At 52.8% G+C, this 18568-nt stretch overlaps 2 protein-coding genes across 10 annotated transcripts in view; one reads left to right on the forward strand and one right to left on the reverse strand.

Annotated features, from left to right (window-relative positions):
- Window positions 1-3284, forward strand: part of Edc3 (enhancer of mRNA decapping 3) — a 49891-nt gene extending 46607 nt beyond the window's left edge. For all 4 annotated transcript variants that reach the window (XM_015480419.2, XM_015480420.2, XM_048792995.1 and 1 more), the window contains exon 7: window positions 1027-3284. In XM_015480419.2, coding sequence (XP_015335905.1) covers window positions 1027-1361 — 335 coding nt within the window. In that variant the 3' untranslated portion in view covers window positions 1362-3284. The remainder of the gene's footprint in view (window positions 1-1026) is intronic.
- Window positions 3285-3648: 364 nt separating this feature from the next.
- Clk3 (CDC like kinase 3) lies at window positions 3649-17927 on the reverse strand. 6 transcript variants are annotated; one of them, XM_015480411.2, is made up of 13 exons: window positions 17676-17927; window positions 14310-14461; window positions 13416-13632; window positions 11216-11312; window positions 10872-10938; window positions 8365-8481; window positions 7471-7637; window positions 6219-6313; window positions 6000-6129; window positions 5682-5764; window positions 5081-5160; window positions 4686-4776; window positions 3649-4058 (listed from the first exon to the last, which is right to left on the reverse strand). In XM_015480411.2, the coding sequence occupies exons 2-13, from the start codon at window positions 14459-14461 to the stop codon at window positions 3882-3884; spliced, it is 1473 nt and encodes a 490-aa protein (XP_015335897.1). In that variant the 5' UTR covers window positions 17676-17927; the 3' UTR covers window positions 3649-3881. The 6 variants fall into 6 exon arrangements, with proteins under 6 accessions (XP_015335897.1, XP_015335896.1, XP_015335898.1 ...); XM_015480410.2 differs by having other exon boundaries at window positions 17345-17927; XM_015480412.2 differs by lacking the exon at window positions 17676-17927 and adding an exon at window positions 17201-17329.
- Between the last annotated feature and the right edge of the window lie 641 nt (window positions 17928-18568).

An 18568-nucleotide genomic window follows, 5' to 3' on the forward strand; every position in this document is an offset into this window, starting at 1 on the left:
ACCATTAGATTTAGCAGTCTCATGTGCAGTGGTGGGGACAGAGTCTAATTGAACCAGGGTTTAAGTGAGAATGGAGGGAGAAAAATTGGAGCAAATATCCAGAGAGAGGGCCTTGCCAGAGTGCAGAAGCAAGTCAGGGTGGAGCCTGGACTAAAACAGTCTGTGGGCACCACTCTCTAGTGTCTCAAGACCCACAAGGACTCCACATACTGATGTGTTATAAGAGGGAAGCCATGAGAAATGTCATTACTGTGGGCTGAGAGCTGGGATTGGGGACTGGTGTGAGTTGAAATCTCCAACGTGATGCCTTCTTCAGACAGTTTTTTTCTCTGGAGGCCCAAAAGGTTTCATAATCCAGCTACTGTAGGAGATGTGACTCAGGAAACAACCTTTGAATTTGGTCTTCAGCTGTTCTCAGGTTTAACTTCTTAAGCTAGTCTAAGATATGTGTACTTGTTGAGATATCCTGTTCTTATACTGTCCCAGGGGCCTTGTTGAATCAAGCAGAGGCGCCTTTATAAATGCTGGGAGAGCAGTGATTATTTCTTCCCATTCTTAAACTTGGGCTTCATAGTAGGCAGGCTAACCAGAGTAGAATGAGTAGGCACTCATGCTCTCACCTGCTCGCTGGTCATCAGCTCCTGTTTCTCCTGGACCCCATCAGGGTTTCCCTGTGAGGGCTGACTCCACAGTGGACTCTACTACCTTCCCAGAGCTTAGAATGTCCCAGATTAGTGGGCGTACAGAGGCCTGTCTGTAAGGCAGAGGTGGTGAGGGCCTTGTGCCTTGAGAAGCTCTGTACTCTTGTCAGGTTAGTACTTCAGCCTCAAAACCCCGTGAGGGAAGTGGTTCTTCAGATGACATACTCTCAGCCTCTGGCACCCAGTCCATCCAGGCTTTGGAACTCCCGGGGCCTTTTGGATGGATGTCTGGTAAGCAAGACCCTCTTGGGTCCACTTAACGCTCTCAGCACAACCTGGCTGCTGTGTGCTCTAGGTACTCAGACAGTTTTCTTTCCACCTGCAGATCTGCCCACTAGCCCTGTTGACCTGGTCATCAACTGCCTGGATTGCCCAGAGAATGCCTTTCTGCGGGATCAGCCCTGGTACAAAGCAGCCGTGGCCTGGGCCAACCAGAACCGGGCACCAGTACTCAGCATAGACCCTCCTGTGCATGAAGTCGAACAGGGCATCGATGCCAAATGGTCACTGGCACTGGGCCTGCCTCTGCCACTGGGGGAGCACGCAGGCCGTGTCTATTTGTGTGACATTGGCATTCCCCAGCAAGTCTTCCAGGAGGTGGGCATCAACTACCATTCACCCTTTGGCTGCAAGTTTGTCATCCCTCTACATTCTGCCTAGAGGGGCCCTGGGCAGACTGACTCTGCAGTCCCTTGCTCCTGCCACCAAACCTGACGATGAACGCCTTAAGGATGTGAAGCTTCATGGACCTTATTGTTAAGTTTTTCTTTGTTTCTTCTGTAAAAGAACAGAACATACTTAAACCTGACCTGTCACTTGCCCGTGGCTAGGGAAGGAAGGCTTTCCCACTGGGTGTGGGGCGGGGTCAGGCTGAGCACTCCAGCTCCAGGTGTCTCTGCACCTAGCTGGCCCTGAGTGCCAGGTGGGGTTTTGTTTACAGACATAGGCAGCTCTGAGACTGTGTTTCAGGTTTACAGCCCTTGGGCCTGCATGAGCGCCTTGGGGGTTGGGCCAGGTTCTGGAGGGGGCCTACACCTGCTTTATTTTATAGCTTATGGCATACTGTCTCCTCTGCTTCCTTCCACCAAGCAGCCCTTCTAATCATGTAGACCAGGCTGCATGCAGCTGACTGCCAGAGGGTAGGCCTGTGCTCTCCATCCGTTTTGAGGGCTGTGGCAGCTTAGGCCTTCCCTCTGCCCTACCACAGATTTTGACCTTTCTCTTGAGCGGATCCAAACTTTACACTGGGATTTTTCTTTGGGTCTTTCCACTTCATTTTGAGAGGCAGGGAAAGGGATGCATCTGGATGGTGTTAACTGTTGGGATTTTTAAGCTGGTTTTCTGTTGTCTTCAGTACAAGGTCACATGTTACCATAATGCCCATCTTGCCAGCAGTGCCCACCCCCTAGCTGAGGGTTGACTCCTCAGTGTGCAGCTTTAACGTCCAGGATTCGGAAGGCCCTGGGGGAGCCTGGTGCTGAGCCATAGGAGGCTCCCTGGTGCTTCAGTCCTAGGCCACCACTTGCTGCCTCCTTGCCTGTACTTCCATGTGCCCATTTCCTGAAATGGTCCTCTGCAGCTGTTGTCCCAGAGCAGGGTCCCTCTCCTGCCTGGACTCCACCCTTGCCCTTACTTCTGGGCTTTGAATCCTTTCAGGTCGTCTACTCTAGATACAGACTTGGGGCCAGTGGCCCATCTCAGATACTCAAATGAGGCTGGTTCTGTATGAGCTGGTGGTGGGGCGTGGCCATGGGAGCACCTACTACTCAGATCTTAAGAAACCAAGCCCCAGTACATGCCTGGTCCCTGGAGGCTGGCAGGACAAGATCCATATCTGGAGAGCTGGCCAGGTCCCTTACAAAAAGCTTTAAAGCCTTTGGTTTTGTTCTGTATGCATCACTTGTTGAAGAGTGCATGGGCTGGCTTGCCAAGGATTGTGGACACAGTATAGGCCCTGGTGTTGTAGGTTTTCAGGCTGCTTATCACTTTTCTTTCCAAATAGGGCAGAGGGCTGGTCCCTCCTTTCCTCTCATTAACCCTCCAGTGTTGTCTCCAGTGGTGTGAAGAGGCCAGGGACTGGGACCCTTGTGCTGTGTATCCTTCCTGAGCCCTCTGCTCAGTCTCAGGGACAAGCTCCCAAGATGAGACCCTCTTTCTGTAGAAGCAAGGCCAGTCTGGGGAGCAGTCTGTATGACAGGCATTTTAGCAGTAGTTACAGGTTCTGGTTATCTGGAAATACAGGCCCCCTGACTGGGTGTAGTGGAGAATTAGCTAAATTCTGGTCCTAAAGACTGTTAATGCCAATAATTTGTCTCTGGGGTGATGGCCTTGTTGAGGGGCCACTGGGAGTTTGTGCCCAAACCTCTCCCTGCTTCTGCAAGTGGCACTAGATCTTCTCCTTGCCCTCAGCCTGTACATCCCCATAGGTATTAAAGATGGATGCAATTCCTCTACCTTCAGCCCTCTTGGGAGGCATCCTGCCCAGTGGCCAGTCCCAAGAGCCTCAGTCAGGTGGTCAAGTCTATCACTCATGCAGCTTTTGGGAACCAAAAACCAGCACTACAATAAAGCTGAATGACCGAGTCCTGTGCTGTATGAACTGCTCTGCAAGCTGCCTTCCCCAATCTAGGAGCCCACCTGGATCATCTTATACTCTCAATAGACCAGTCTTTGGGTATGTATAGCTTGTCCCAACCAGTGACAGGGATTAGGGGTACAGGAGCCTTCTGGGTCTTATTGCCTGCCACCTCAATCCCATCTTGGGCTAGAACTGCTTTGCTCCTGGGCCCAGCCTTTTGTCTAGTCTGTTCATTGGCTCACCCCTCTGTGCCTGGCCCAGTTCACACTTAGCTCTCCACAAGCTGAGCTGCTAAGAAAGACTTTATTAATAAGGTCAGGGGAAGGGAGAAGACAAGGAGCCTGGAGATGGACACACTGGTACCAGGGATTACAAACAGTAAGAAACACTTTATTATAACTTTACAACATATAAATAGCATGAGTCAAATCTGTGCTTTCTGGCAGCTGGGCACCAAGTCTCCTCCCCTGCAGGCTCCTGCCTTCCTTCACATTGCACTGTTCATCGAGTGGCTCTGGCCGAGGCCCGGTGGAAGAGGCTAGAGAAAAGGGGCTGGCAGCCCAGTCCCGTTCTCCGTCTCCTTGAGCATGGGCCTGCTCCTGTCATCTGCTGGGGTTGCGGCTGGTGTGGAAGGACCGCTCCTCAGGGGTTAGGCCAGCAAAGAAGGGATGCAACAGGGCCTCCGCCAGTGTGATGCGCTGGGCAGGATCAAATTCTAACATCCTCCTCATCAGGTCAAACAGCTGCACATGCTCCAGGGAATCTTGGAGCATATAACTCTGCTCAAGGACACAAGGTGCCTCAGTGTCACGGCAGGGTCCACAGCAGTCCCCTTGCCTCTGGGATGCCTCCTTGGAGGACTCTACTTCCGCCCTCTGGGACAGACAACAGCAGCTCCTTGCCTTTCATGCCCAAGTTCTAAGGTTTTTGCTCAGAACTTAGGCTACTGGGTGTCTTGCTGGGTTGGTGCCTCTACCCCACATGCAAAGTCCTGACAGGTGGGTAGAAATCACCTCTGCAAAATTCACTTGTCCAGGCACCAGATGCAGTTGACAGACTTCCTGGCCATGTTTACATCTTCCCTCCCCCTTGCCTCAGTCCTGCCTAGTTCTTCCCAAAATTGAGATGAGAGGGAGGGTCAGGAAGCAGCAGGGTCTCTGACATCTGGCTCTTCTGGTGTTCCCCAATTATATTCATAGCCACCCTGTGGGGAAGGGGGAGGGCTAAGGGCCCCTCTGGGGCAGCTTGCAGGAAGCCTCACTGCCAACACCCAGCAGTCTTGGGTGCTGTCTCCCACAGAGCCGGAACGAGGAGGCAGCCTTTAGCTGCCCGTTCTGTCTCTGCTGTTTGTCTGGTGCCTGGGGTCTCCTTGGCATGAGTTGAGCTGGGGGAAGCCAGAAACTGACCTTCAAAGGTTTGCAGTTCTCCTTCACATACCGGCCATCAGAGCTGTTCTCATCCCAAACCAGGCCCCCTTTGTAGAAATATTTCTGCTTTCTAAAAATTAAGGGAGAGGGAATTTAAGAGTGGTGGGAGATGGGGAATGGCAGCTCCTGGCTGAACCCAAGGTAGAAGCAGTCTGGGTCAGCAGGGCAGGACCCAACAGTCCTGACCCAGCAGGGCAGGAAAGTCTGGGCTGCAGTTGTGCCAATTCAGTTGGAGGGACACATGAGGAACACTGTTAGGAGCCTGGAGGGCCATGTAATGTCCAAAAAAGACTGTACATATCTCAAGTGCCCTGCTAACTCACAGCCAGGAAAAGGCCCTCCACTGCCCTGAGAGAACCACCAGGGCTCCTTACCTGGTACGGTGGATCATGTGTGATGGGATGGGCCCTAGGATTTTCTCCATCATCACCAAATGCTCTCGGTTTTCATGGGTCTAGAGAAGGCCAGGGACAGAGCAAGTAGGGGTCAGTCCCAGCCTCAGCCCCTTCAGGGAGTACAAAGAGTGAGCAGAGATGGGCAAGTAGCCTCCCTGCCCAGGAAATGCACATCTACCAATGGAACCTCCCAACCTCTGATGTGGAGGCAGCTCTGCAGGTGAACTTGTCCACTGGAGTAAGTCTCAGCATGCTGCACTAGGCCTTGACTACACAACACTCTGGTTTTTCACTCTCCTCAGTTTGGGTGCCCAATCCCGATCCATTCTCAAGCCTGCACTCATGCTGTGCCCCCTTGCCTACAACTCGCTTCTCCCACCCACCCATGTCTTCTGTCCTAGCAGAAAACTCTTTCCTGAGTGTTCCAACTGTGTGCCAATCTCTGCCTTTTCCTGAGCATCCACAATTCTGAACAGTCTGGATCTCACATGACTGGTGGGGGGTGGAAGACACCTGTCCCCCTCAGCCACTCAGGGCTTCCCACCCCAGGGCCCTGCAGCACTCAGCTCAAATAGTGTACCTGGAAGAGTGTGAAGCCCCGGTAGTACTCGAAGAGAATGCAGCCGATGCTCCAAACATCACAGGGCTGTGCCCAGCCCAGCTCTGCAAGCCAAAATGAGTTAAGAAGCTGTGAGACTTAGCCTAGAGGTCATGGGTTACTGCCACTCTGGCTGAAGGGACTCTTGTCCAAATGTACAAGGCCCACTCTAAGGCTATTCCTACAAGGCCAAGTCAACCTGTCTTGTGACACTGCCAACCCTGGTGGCAGACTAACAGGCATGCCACCACCTCTATGCCCACCCAGGGTTAACTGCCAGGTGTAACAAGGCTGACTCACCAAGAATCACCTCAGGCGGGCGATAGTGACGGGTGGCCACAATGGTTGTGTGATGCTCATGGTCAAAGGTGGCACTGCCAAAGTCAGCCACTCGAATGCTGGTGTTCTTCACTGACTTTTCCTCACAGCTCTGAAAGACAAGGTAGGCCAGCCAGGTCAGTCTACCAGGTGGTAAACCAGCCCCAGAGTGCCACACCCATGCCCCAACAATGCTTTTACCTTGTGCTCATTGTAGAGGGTTTCAAACTCAGAATTCACAAACAGGATGTTCTCTGGCTTCAAGTCTGTGTGGGTCAGCTGGTTCTCATGTAGAACTAGAAAAGCAGGGGAAGAGGGAGAAGCAAACCCTGAGACCCTTGTCTTCCCCTCTGGCTCTCCCACCAGCTCTAGCCTAGACTCCTCCAAAGCCAGCAACTGCCAGAGCTGTGCATACCCATCCTCAGCAGAGAGCTGGACCTGATCTTATCTCCCCACTGGCATCCCTCTCAAGAGCTCTACCTGAGACTCTGAGGGTTTGCCTTTAGAAGGAGGACAGGGAAGGGCAGGTTTTCCATCCCCCAAACCTCCTTCCTCCTCTCCTTTGCAAAGACCAGGCCTCCTTTCCAGTCTTTCACCAAAGTCACAGCAAACAGCCTCAGGTGGCTTCCCCTCCCCAACACTCCCTGTGTAATTTGCAGGGTCTGTTGTGAAATGAAAACACAGGCCCCTTGCTCAAAACTGAAGTGTAACTGACCACAGGATCACTCACACATGAAGCCAGCCCTAAGCAGGGAAGCCTTTTGCCTTCAGCCCTCCAACAGTGGCTTCACACTCAATCACATCTGGCATATAAGACCCTCACAACTCTGTGACCCACCAATTCCCAATATAAGCCCTCTCTCCACTGGAGTGAGTCTCAAGCATGCTGCACTAGGCCTCTGCTGAGCTGTTCCCCTTGTGCTTGATTGTCCCTCTTCCTGCTACCCATCCAGACCCCACACATCCTCGATCTATATCTTATTGCTTTATGTAAGAGTCCTTTATGTTCTACTATAACTGTCACAAATCTGATGGTGCTGAACACTTGCACCACCAAATATGTTCTTCAAAGTTGGCAGGCAGATGGTTAGACAGAGGTAGAGGAGTCTATCAGGTCTAGTTTCTACCTTTTCTCCTATGCATGAACATGGGTGGCAGGATTGGCTCCTGGGCCAAATCTAAAGCAGCCCTTCCCTGTTTTCTTCCTGAGCACCTGGGGGCAGAGCCTAGCCCAAGAGGTCCCTGGAGGAGGGGGAGAGACTAGCCTTTCCACCCTAACACTAAGGTTCCTACCTAAAGATAGAAGACCTTTCACTAGGGCCCCTGGGGGTCTCTTAGGCCCAACACAATGATTAGCAATGCTCTGGAGTGAATGGGGGCAGTCAAGAATAACCAGGTGACTTTGCTGCAGGAGTGTAGCCATCCCATGCTCCACCTGAGGGTGGACACTTACATCTAAGGGCGTGGCAGAGCTGGTAGGCCATGTGTCGGACATGTGGTAAGGGGTAAGGCTGGAAATTATTCTCCTTCAGGAACTCAAAGGTGTTCTTGCCCAGGAGCTCAAAGGCGATGCACATGTGACCGTGGAAGTTGAACCAGTCAGACATCAAGACGCACAGGCTGGGGGAGAAGGATGGGTGGGGCTCAGGCTCTGTGCTGGGGGCTGCCTCACTGCTCCTCAGATGAAGACAGCCCCCACCCACTCGTAGGCCACTGGGTTGTACACCACAATGCAGATACATGTGAAGAGAGCAGAGCCAGAGCACATCTCCCCACTGGCCATCCATCACCCAGATGAACTCTGGGCAAGACTGAACTTCCTGCTGCACAGAGGGCCAGGGCTCTGGTCTGAGCTCATTCACTTACAGGATGAGAGAAGCCCTGCCTCAGAGTTGCTGAGGGTGAGGTGGAGTAGTGGCAGCCTACCATATACCAAAGGACACCCCCTTGCTACTGAGCTTCCTGAGGGCCTGTGTGGACTTGGCCCTCTGTCCAAGCTTGGCTAGGCACCATGCTAGGGGGGGAGGACATATGTGCTCAGTGAGTGTCTATCTGCTAAAGGAAGGCTCTCCTCTGGAGATCTCCTACTATGTGAGGTCCCCAGTTTTGCAACCAGCAAAGTCTCCAATTCACAAATGCAAGGCTGGGGCTTGCCTCAGAACACAAAGCTGGCTGGTGTGAAGCCTGGACTAAAGTCCAACAGCTGTTTAGGTAAGACTCACTCTAGAGTGTGCTGAGAAGGCACAGTGCCAAAGAGGTGACAAGACACAGTGAAACCCCAAGCAGTTGGGGCTGGAGCAAACTCTGTCCCCTGAAGGCTTCCCTCCCAAATACTGCAGACACTCACAACTTGTTCTCTTTGTCCTTCTCCTTGATTTTCTTGAGAACATTGATTTCTAGCCGGGCAGCCTCCCGGTACTTGCCCACGTTGCGGATGATCTTCAAGGCAACCTGAGACTTCCCTCTGGCACACAGGAAGGAAGCATAAGTTCTCATCAGTGGCTGCCCAGCCCCTCTTTCACCCTCCACCCTAACCTAGCAACTCCCAACAAACAGGCTCCATGAATAGCTTGCCTGAAGAGAATAGACACCTGAGGCCCAGCCTGCACGATGCATTACCAGATCTGTCACCTAATAGCAACTTTGCCTAACATCTGAGTTAGATCTATCAGGCTCCATGCTGATCTCAGGCTTTTAGGTTCTCAGAGCCCAGCCAGTGAAATAAGCTGCAGGCCAGGCTGTCCCACTCAGAGCCCTCCCTACTATACCTCTTGACCTAAGCACATCTACAAGCCAAAGAGCCTCTGGGGGCAAGGGTTCCAGGAGGCCAGGGTACATACCTTCCCAGGCCCTCCTCCCTGCCTGCCTATTAGCCACAGCATTTACCAATAACTGAAGAGTACCAGGAACTCTTATTAGGTGTCCAAGAAGGATCTAAACAATCCTTGCTCTGCCCACCTCAGTATGCCATTTGCAGATGTGAAGAGGGAAGAAAACCTCCTGAGGACCTGTCAAGGACAGCTAATGTTCAGATGCCCAGTGGTGACTTGACAATGAATTGGCCCTGACCCACAAGGGTATCTTCTGAGGCCTCCATCAATGTTCTTGACTTCCTGGTGCCTAGGTATAGATAGGTCCACAGGCCCAAAGGCAAAGGCACCTTTTAGAGAATACCCTACTTTGTTCTCCTCAGACCTTCAGGACCTCAGAACAAAGGCAACTACCCCAGCCTCCCAGCACAAGATCCTGCCATGGCACTTCAATCCTGAACAAAGGGAGTATAAGGCTTTTAGAGAAGCCCCCACCAGGCCTACTGGCTCTGAGGATGAGGCTTTCCTCTCATTGAGCGTCCACAAAATCACTTTGCCAGGCTTGCCTCCCTTTAAGGTCCCCTGAAGGATCTCTGGGTCCTATGTCTTCTCCTTAACGACTTCAGAGGCTCATTTTCCCTCAGAGTGGCACAGCCCAGAGAGCTCAGCTGCCCTTATGTGTCACAATTCTTGAATCTGTCCTATCCTTACACTCACTGATCCCCACCCTAACCTCTTGGGTCACACTGGATTCATGCATGTTTAAATGGGAACTGGGAGAAAAAGGAAGTTTCCTCTCAGTCATATCACTGCTTTACCTCATGCCCAAAGAAATGGCTGCTTCCTGGGTCTAACTATCCTTTGTAAGCAGTCCTCTTTTATTTTCAGTGCTAGAGATTTTTTTTTTTTTCAGTGCTGGACCTCGCACAAGCTCGTCAAGTGCTCAAACACTAAGCTACACCCCAGCACTGAGCAGCCCTTTTTTTCGGGGCAGGGTGGGGTGGTGTACCAGGGATTGAACTCAGGGGCACTTGACCACTGAGCAACATCCCCAGCCTAATTTTGTATTTTATGTAGAGACAGGGTCTCACTGAATTGCTTAGTGCCTCATTGTTGCTGAGGCTTTCTCTGAATTCACGATCCTCCCGCCTCAGCCTCCCAAGCTGCTGGGATTACAGGCATGCACCATTGTACGCAGCTGAGCAACCCTTTTAATGTGGAAGCACAGGGTTCCCAGATCTGCCTTAATAGCTGAGATATGCAACCCTGTGCAGCATTCTTTAAAAGAGTGACTGACATGGCTCATAGTTCAAATGAGGCACCAGCAGTTCATGGCTAAGGCTACTGTTCAGAGACCTAGTAAGGCAGGGAGGCAACTGGTTTCCAGGGGGTAGCCTCCCCAACCCAGAGCTACACAGGAAACTACTCCTCTAGTCTTGAGGAATGGTAGAGGACAAAGGTGTTACACTCTTAGGCCTGGGAGGGAGCAGAGTGCTCCCAGCAGCACAATATATATAAGTATACCCATCCCACTCTCCTTGACACTCAGCAGGGACTCTATGAGACTCTAGCCACACTGGGAAAGGCAGTGACCTGCTTGGTAAAAGTCCAGAGTCTTATTTCTCTCAACCAGGATTTGCACAGCCTTTCAAACAGACTAGGGTAGGCGGCTGTCAATTCTGGGCTGGACTTAGCAATATTCCCAAACCCCTGCCAGGTCAAGAACCTGAATGAGTTCACAGGAAGCAGCTCCAGGCCTCAGAGGAGCCAGAACCTCAGCTCTGCTCTGATATCTACCATCATAGCCCTGAAGAACTGGGGCAACGCCATTTATCGAGCAGTTCTTGGGCAGGGACATCACATGCCTGCTGAACCTCAAGATTTCTCCCTTATTTCAGGAGGTCAGCAAAACTCCAACATGTACAGATCAGAATCCCACCAAAGAGTTTTCTCAAAACTCTGAGAGCCATCACTCCTGAGAGCCTCAAGCTAACTCTTCCTAGGATGACATCTGGAGCCAGCTGTGCTGCCCCAGCTCACTCACCTGGCATGGTCCAAGCACTCCACCACCTTGCCAAAGGTGCCTTCACCTAGGTTCCCCACGATCTCATCTACAAGAGAAAAGAAGTGGGGCATGAGAGTCCGAAGGGCAGGAGGTCGGCGGCTCCTGCAAGTTCACAGCATTCAAATTCTCAAAAACAAAAGAGGTTTCTTTCTCACTGCTACTCTCTTAAAAACGGAAGTTGTCTAGTGTCTGTGTCATTCAGGCAATTACTGTGGCCCCACTAAGGCGCCACGCGCACTAGAGGCCCCTCCAGGCAGGAGAGGTCTCGTCTAACAAGGGGGGTAGAAAGTAGAGAGGTAAAGTTTTACGAAAGGTGGCTGTACATCGCTCTTGGAGCCAATCGCCGATCCGGCACACCAGGTGGCCCTCCTTGTCATCTTCCACACTCCGGCTGCTGCGCTTACTGCTCTGTTGGCTTCTCTGCATGCACCGCCCCCCGAAACGCCATCCGACCAATCGCATGGTAGGCGGTTCCGATTGACAGATTGAAGTGTCAGTCAAAGGCAGAGGTGGAGACGGTGAGGAGCCGGTGGGTTGGTTGGTTGGATTTTCCAGATCCCAGCATTTCATAAGGCACACAGCATATATAACGATAGGGATATTGCAAGGGACACGTCAAGACACAAACTGACTTCAAAAACAGAAAAGTAAAAACAGCTACAGGTATGTAAAGAAACTCGGACATTATCTATAAGAGGAGCGCCACAAACGCTCAGAAAGATGTCCAGCCTCTGCCGCCAAGGGGCCGGGCCCTAAGGACAGCCTCAGCCCTGACTCCCTCTTCTTCAGAGTCTTCCCCCTCCCTGGCCCTCCCATGGTGCCTTTAGCCAGAGCTAAAGACACAGTGAGAAACAGCACAAGAAGGCAGCTGGCCCAGCCTGGGTCTGACCAACTGGACTGGTCGGAGGGCTACCCTGGCTTCAGCTGCAGAATGTCCAGCCTGTCCTTGCCTGCCTCCTTCACCCACACAGCCTTCTTTGCACATGCCTGACAGCTGCCACACAGAGCCAAGCTGCTACCTGCCCCCAGACGGCACCCTTGGCCAGAAGTAACCACACTACCAGAGACAGCCTTCCATTAGCAGTCCTCCTGCCACCAGTCTCAAGCAGGAAAGGAACCTGGGATCTTCTGGGATGGCTGACCTCCAGTCCTCCTACAACGATTGGCCTACACAGGCCCCAAGTCAGCTCCTGCCCTGGCCTTGGCACCTGTGCTGCTCACAGGCCAGGCCCATCCCAAGCCTTACAACCACAGAGGGCACCAAAAGAGAAGAAGCAGAGCCACAGACTTGCACTGCCATTCTGTGGCAGCATGTGGCACTGTACAGAGGCCATACGGCCACGACGGATTTGCACGCAGAGAGTCAACCATCAACCCATGGCCGCTCAAAGAAGTCACAGAGAGAGCTGGGCAGAGAAGATGCCTGGCCCCTCCACTGATCCTCAGGAGCCTTATGGACGGCAGAAGGGAGGCAGGGAAGAGGGATGTGGAGAAGAGAAAACAGCACATAACCTCAGAACAAACACTGGCTTTCTTCCCAGGGGACTGAGTGGAGTATGGGCTCCTGGTCTCAGCCGAGATCTGTACCACCCTCCACATCAGAACACTGGCCAGCCCTGTTCTTAGTATTTGGCCTGCAACAGGGTAAGGCCTTGAGCTGCCTGGGCTGTGGACCTCTTTGCCATTTCTTCCAAAGTCCCATCATACAGACAGCTGTCCCTCCTGTGACTGTTCCTCCTGCAAAGAAGTGAGGCTGAAGAGGGCCTGGCTGAAGTCAAAAGGGAAGCTCCCAATCTGAGCTGTCTGACCATATATGGTGACGCACACCTGTAGTCACAGCTGAGGCGGGAGGATGGCTTGAGCTCAGGAGTTCAAAGACCAGCCTAGGCAACACAGTAATTACCATACCAAAAAAAAAAAAAAAGGTGGATGGGTGGGATGGAGATGTAGTTCAGTGGTAGAGCACTTGTACAGCGTGTGTGAGGCCCTGGGTTCAAGTCCCAGTAGCACCATAAGAAAGAAAAAAGTCAGAGCTGATTGACATCCTCTCCATGGGGGCACTGTGGCCTCAGGGCCTCTGGGGAGGAGTGTGGAAATGAGACTGCAGAGGTGGGTGCAGTCCACATGTCAGAGCACTCAGCTACATCGAGGGTGATCTCTGGTAGGAAGGACCAGGTCATTTAGCCCAAGGTCACATATTGACAACCTACTGGGGTCCCTGAGAAGTGTCCCTGGCCACTTGCACCATGTGGCCTAGGTCTGGAGTAGTGTGTAGACACAGACAGGCTGGGACCAGCCAGAGCTGGAGCCAAAGCCCTATAGCTGCCCCTGGCAATGGGCCAGAAGACAGAGGGCCAAGGTCCCTACTCAGCCCTGCACCTGGACCAGACAACACATACACACACACATGCACGCACAGCAGTGCGCAGGGCTGGCAGTACTCACCCAGACCAGCCAGCCTGAGAGAGGCTAAAAAGAGATGAGGCCTTTGGCCCCAGCCAGCACACTCTGGCCACCACTCACCGAGGAGGCGCTGCTACAAGACCTGGTGCGGCGTTTGTGGCAGTGATGGGCATGCTTTCGGGTCCGGTATGGCCCCCTGTCCCGTGACCGCCGACGATGGCGAGAACGTGAAGATCCATAGCAGTCCTCCCCAAAGGATGGGCTCCGCTCTTCACACCGGTATGTATCGCTGTCTCGGCGCTCCCGGTATCTCCTCTGGTAGGGCAGGCGGTCGTGGCTGACAAAAGGGGGATGGGGATACCAGTCAAGTGTGGCGCTTGCTCCCACTAGCCAGGTCCCTGTTAGCAGGTAAGAGGCCTGTGGGTCCCTAAAAAGAGCTTTCAGGGAAAGCTTGTTGGAGAGGCATACAGACTGAGGGGAAGTGAGCAGGGGAGGGGAAGGTGTGAAAATACCAAGCTCACCCCCCAGAACCATGGCTAATGACAGCATCCCTCCAGTGCCACAGAAGGCAGAGGACAGGGGAAGGTGAACATGTGGAGGGCAAAACACTCTGAAGTTACCTATAGCTTGCTATGACTATAATTTTGGTCTGGGGCCTGAGACAGGATCAGGGACCAATCTTTCCTAGACTGAGACTATGTTCCTAATTCCCAATGAGGAAGGCTCAGGAGGTTGGCAGGGGAGACACTGGCTTAGAAAATGAAGAATGTACAGGGAGAAGAGAAAGAGACACTCCAGGACAAAGAAAGGGTGGCAAGGAAGGCTGCTACTTAAGGCCAGAAAATGCCGGTTGAGATTAGACAAGGAGCCCAGAGGGGTTAGGGCAGGGATGGGGGGAAGGAGAGCTGGGCAGAAGTAGAGTCATCTCGGAGAGACTGGGGCTGCCAAAGCCTCCAGACAATCTTCCTTGCCCAGCTAAAAGGAGTCCCTCTTTCCTACCCAGCTCCCACTCACCTTCTGGATCGAGATCTTCGGGGTGGAGGTTCCCTTCGGGCTGGGTAACGTAGTCTCCCTTCATGTTCCCGACTGTAAGACCGCCTCCTCTTCCAGCGGTAGCTCAGGTACGGGTCTGGCTCAGGGGAGCGGTATCGCTTACAGTGATGCATCTAGGCAGTGAGAAAGAGCCCTGCTCAACACACAGCCTGCTGCCTCCAGCCACAGGGTGGCGTGGGGCACACCAGATGCTCCTGAAGAAGAGGCCCATTGTTATGTTTGGGGGCAGCCCCTCCCAGGGGTTTATGAAGTGAAGAAGAACTCTGAGGTCACACTGGCCAAACAGCAGACAATGGGTAACTCCCTTCTCTGCCAGTGAACAAATAAACAGCTGCCTCCCTGGCATGGCCTGAGGCCCAAGCACTCAGGGAAATGGGTGAGCCAAGGTGGGAATACAGGGTAAAGATGGTGAGCACTATCACAGGGATGCCAAGGTAGGGGGAAAAAAAGGGAGACTCCTGTACTCAATTCCCTTCTGCCTATGAGGTTCCATGACTTGAATGCTTTGGAAAGCCTGAGGCCAAAGGGCAGCTGGCATAGAGCCAACACACAGAGCAAAGAGCCAAAGCCTGGTTTGAGAGGCTCAAAGTTACCTGGCTGAGGCCCTAAACTGGACTCATTCAAGGCAGTAAAACAAGTCAGCACCAGGAGCCACAGCAGAAATGAGAAAACAAGCCCTTGGAAAAAGAGGCACACAGTGGCTCACCGGCACTCCCTAGCTTATATGAGGGTCTAGCCAAGTGGATGTGGATGTGGACGTGGACCTGTTCAACCCTTTTTGGCCCACACTAGGTCTCAGCACCAGCAGGATGTCAGGATCCCAGAGTGCCTAAGTTGCTTGCCTGGGGTCCATTTACCACCCCCAGACCACCTGCAGTGCCATGCCAAGGTGCCTTATGTTTCCCTAACAATACAGGTACCATCCCCTCTTCTATCTTGCCTGCTCCAGCAACCTCTTCTATGCCCATCTCAGGAGTAGCTAAAGGACTAGCTGGCTGGCAAGCCTGTCTACACAGATAGGCTGGGCCCCACCTCAATATTCCTGTCCAGTGGCAACTTATATCCACCAAAGGAAACTGTCAAGCTGGATCAGCCATCAGCTGAGAAAGGTGGATATGTGAGGCCAGCTCCCTGTTCCACCTGCATCCCAGCTTCTGACGTTACTTCCACAGGACGGCTAGGCAAGAAATTTGGACAGCCTCTTTCCAAGCATCTACTTGGCCATAGCCAGTCTCCCATCCTGGGCAGTCCTGGGCTTGCCCAACCAAGCACATTTTGGACAAATCCACCAAGGCTACCACATCTCTCCAGTGCAGTCTATCAGGATGAAACAGTTCCCCGAGGATAAGCAGGATGATGTGGCATACCTGCCACTGCCCCTGGAAGCTTTTCCATGGTCCTAAGAAAGGCAATGCCCTCAATCTCCCCAGTAGCAACACCCCCTTCAACACACCTGAAAGCCTGGTCTCTAGCAATCCTTGGAAATAAACACTATGTAAACTCAGTGACAGAACTTATATTTGTTGTTCTGATGATGATCTGACTAATGTCTCACTGTTTTTCTGCAATTACCCTGGGTCAGGTGCCCAAGCTATGGACTGAAAGCCTTATTTCACTCCACTAATTAACCCAGAAGACGCTCCACTGGTCAGGGCACACTCCTTCCCAAAAGGCAAGTGTAATCCTGTCCAACCTCACTGAGCAGACAAAGCACCAAATCTGGATGTGGATATGGTCTAATCCACATCCCTTCATTCCAGGACCTAAAAGTTTCTTATGTCCACACATGTTTACATGAATGGAAAGTTGTAGAGGGGGAGTCAGATGTCAGTCTGAATTGTGACAATGCCACTGCCAGCTGTTTGCCTTTGGGTAAGTTGTTAAAACTACCTGATCTTTAGCTTCCTCTTACAACAAAGAAACAGTAATCTCTTAAATAAGTCTTTCTTATAAGTCAAATACCTTGGGCCCACAAGAGGTACTAAAGGCACTTTTCATTAACACTAAAAAGGTTCCATATAACCCTTCAGTGCTATTAAATGTCTTTTTTTTTTTAATTTTTTTTTGTATTGTAGATGGACAGAATGCTTTTATTTTATTTGTTAATTTTTATGTGGTGCTGAGGATCGAACCCAATGCCTCACACATGCTAGGCAAGTGCTTTGCCACTGAGCTACAGCCCCAGCCCTATTAAATGTCTTAAGGACATTTTATAAGCCTCTTCTTCAAGGGATCTGAGAGAAGAGACCTCTGGCAGAAAACCCTGACTAAATCCCAGTGCTGCCACTTACTTACTGGCCTTGTGACCTTAGACAAGTCACTTTAGGCCTGGGAAAATAAAGATAACACACTTTTATGCCTGGAAAATAAGACAACACCTACCAGCCTGGCAAAGGAATTGCAAGTATGAGAGCCATAAAGTACCACACATAAAGCAATAATAGAGAAGACAATCTCTCCTATAACATTGGAGGCAGGTGAAATACAGAAACACCAGGTGCTTCTCCTCATCCTCTCAGCCAGGGCTTTAGCAGATCCCTTTTCTCACCAACTGTCACTGATTGTCTGAGACCTCAGCAAGCAGGTAGTTTCAAGAAGCTAAGGGACACAACTGTGCATCGGGAGGCTCTGCACAATGAAAAAGCAATGAGAAGGAAACCAAGACAAGGACGCCAGCTTTTCTCTGAGCACAGGCCTAGTCGGCTTCTCCTTTGCTTTTCCTGGCCAAAGAACTGGGCTGACAAGAACAGCCAGCCAGGTCAGCGGCTGCCCTCCCGGATTCACGCCACCCCAGTGCCCCATGGTTATTTTTGGCTGGCACTGCCCCACCACTGCAACCTCAAACCTGCCACCTCGGAAGCCGCGGCCGCCGCCGGGTGAAACGCTCCTCCTTTTCAAGGGCACGGAGGAGGGAAGCTGGAAGGCCGCCAACTCCGCCTTGACAGGGGCCTGGCTCAAGCAATTCCCACCCCGGCTCCACATCAGGGCACCCGCACCCGGAACTGGAGCATAGACTCCCGGCCGGACCGAGGAGTAGCCTGGGCATTTGTACAGTCAAGTTGGCCTGGCCTGCTTCCTGGGCTGAAGCGGCTCCATCATAACAACAAAACACGATGGGACCCGAGGCCCTCGATCACATCCCTTCCTTCGCCCGGTCCCCGGTAACCGCCACTAGTGGTACGGAAGGAAGACCCGGCGGGCTGAGGCGGCCAGCCTGGGCTAGAATCAAACTCCAGGCGGCGCGGGGAAGAAGAGCCTGCGGACTAAGCCTCGAGTCGGGAGTAGGGAAGCGGTCCCGAAGCCCTTTCAGGCTATTCTAGGTCGGACCCCGAACTCATCCGGCTGGCAGACGTAGGGCAGAAACCGGATCCTCGCAGGGGCCTCAGAGGCCGCTTGGGCTCCGCCTCCAACACCGCGGGATCCAGAAGTTGGGGTCTGCAGTGGCCGCCCTCCGGGAGAGAAGCGGCGGGTCAGGGGTGAGAGGTCGGGGCCGCGGCCTGAGGTGAGCCGATGAGGAGAAAGAAACGGTGTAGACCGAGACTGAACCGACAGCACGGGTACCCACACCAGCCTGCCCGCCCAGCCGACGCACCCCAGCNGGCTGACAAGGCGCTTGGAGCCAAAAGGTGGAGCCCGGTCGACTACCAGGCTCTGCCCTCTCCGCTGTCGCTGCCCCGCCGTGTCCGCCTGCGCGCGGAGAGGACTGGCATTGTTTCCCTGCGACCTGGAGAGCACACGACAGAGGCTCTTGCGTCGGGGCTCCGAGAAGTGGGACGCGACTCCGCTTAAGTGAAAGAATCAAACCACATTCTCTCGGTTTGTGCGGGTTTTTTGAAAGCCGTGGCGGCACGCCCAAGATCGCTCGTGCTTGCAGAGCAGATTCTGGGAGGACACCCATGAGCGAGCCAAGACGGCGGGGTCCCTTGGCGGGGCAGTGGTCTGGGGAAAAGGACGTCCCCCTTTTATTTGAACTCCATTGGGGCGTCTTACTGCCATGAGCACTGATTCTTACTTAAACTCCCGCCGAACCCAAGCCCCATGCCCTGCCGCTTCTTCAACGAGTAACTCGAAGACCCCCTTTGACAGTGGCCTTGAGTGTGGGGCCAACTAAACCCCGTCCACCTGCTGGCCCGCGCTAGATCAGGGCCAAGGGGAGTACTAGGCACATTTCCAGAGGCGAAAACAGGTTGGGGTCTTTTGGGAAACCTCACTTTGTGAGC

The sequence above is a fragment of the Marmota marmota genome, unplaced genomic scaffold (genome assembly GCF_001458135.2).
Source record: "Marmota marmota marmota unplaced genomic scaffold, marMar, whole genome shotgun sequence".
Lineage (NCBI taxonomy): Eukaryota > Metazoa > Chordata > Mammalia > Rodentia > Sciuridae > Marmota > Marmota marmota.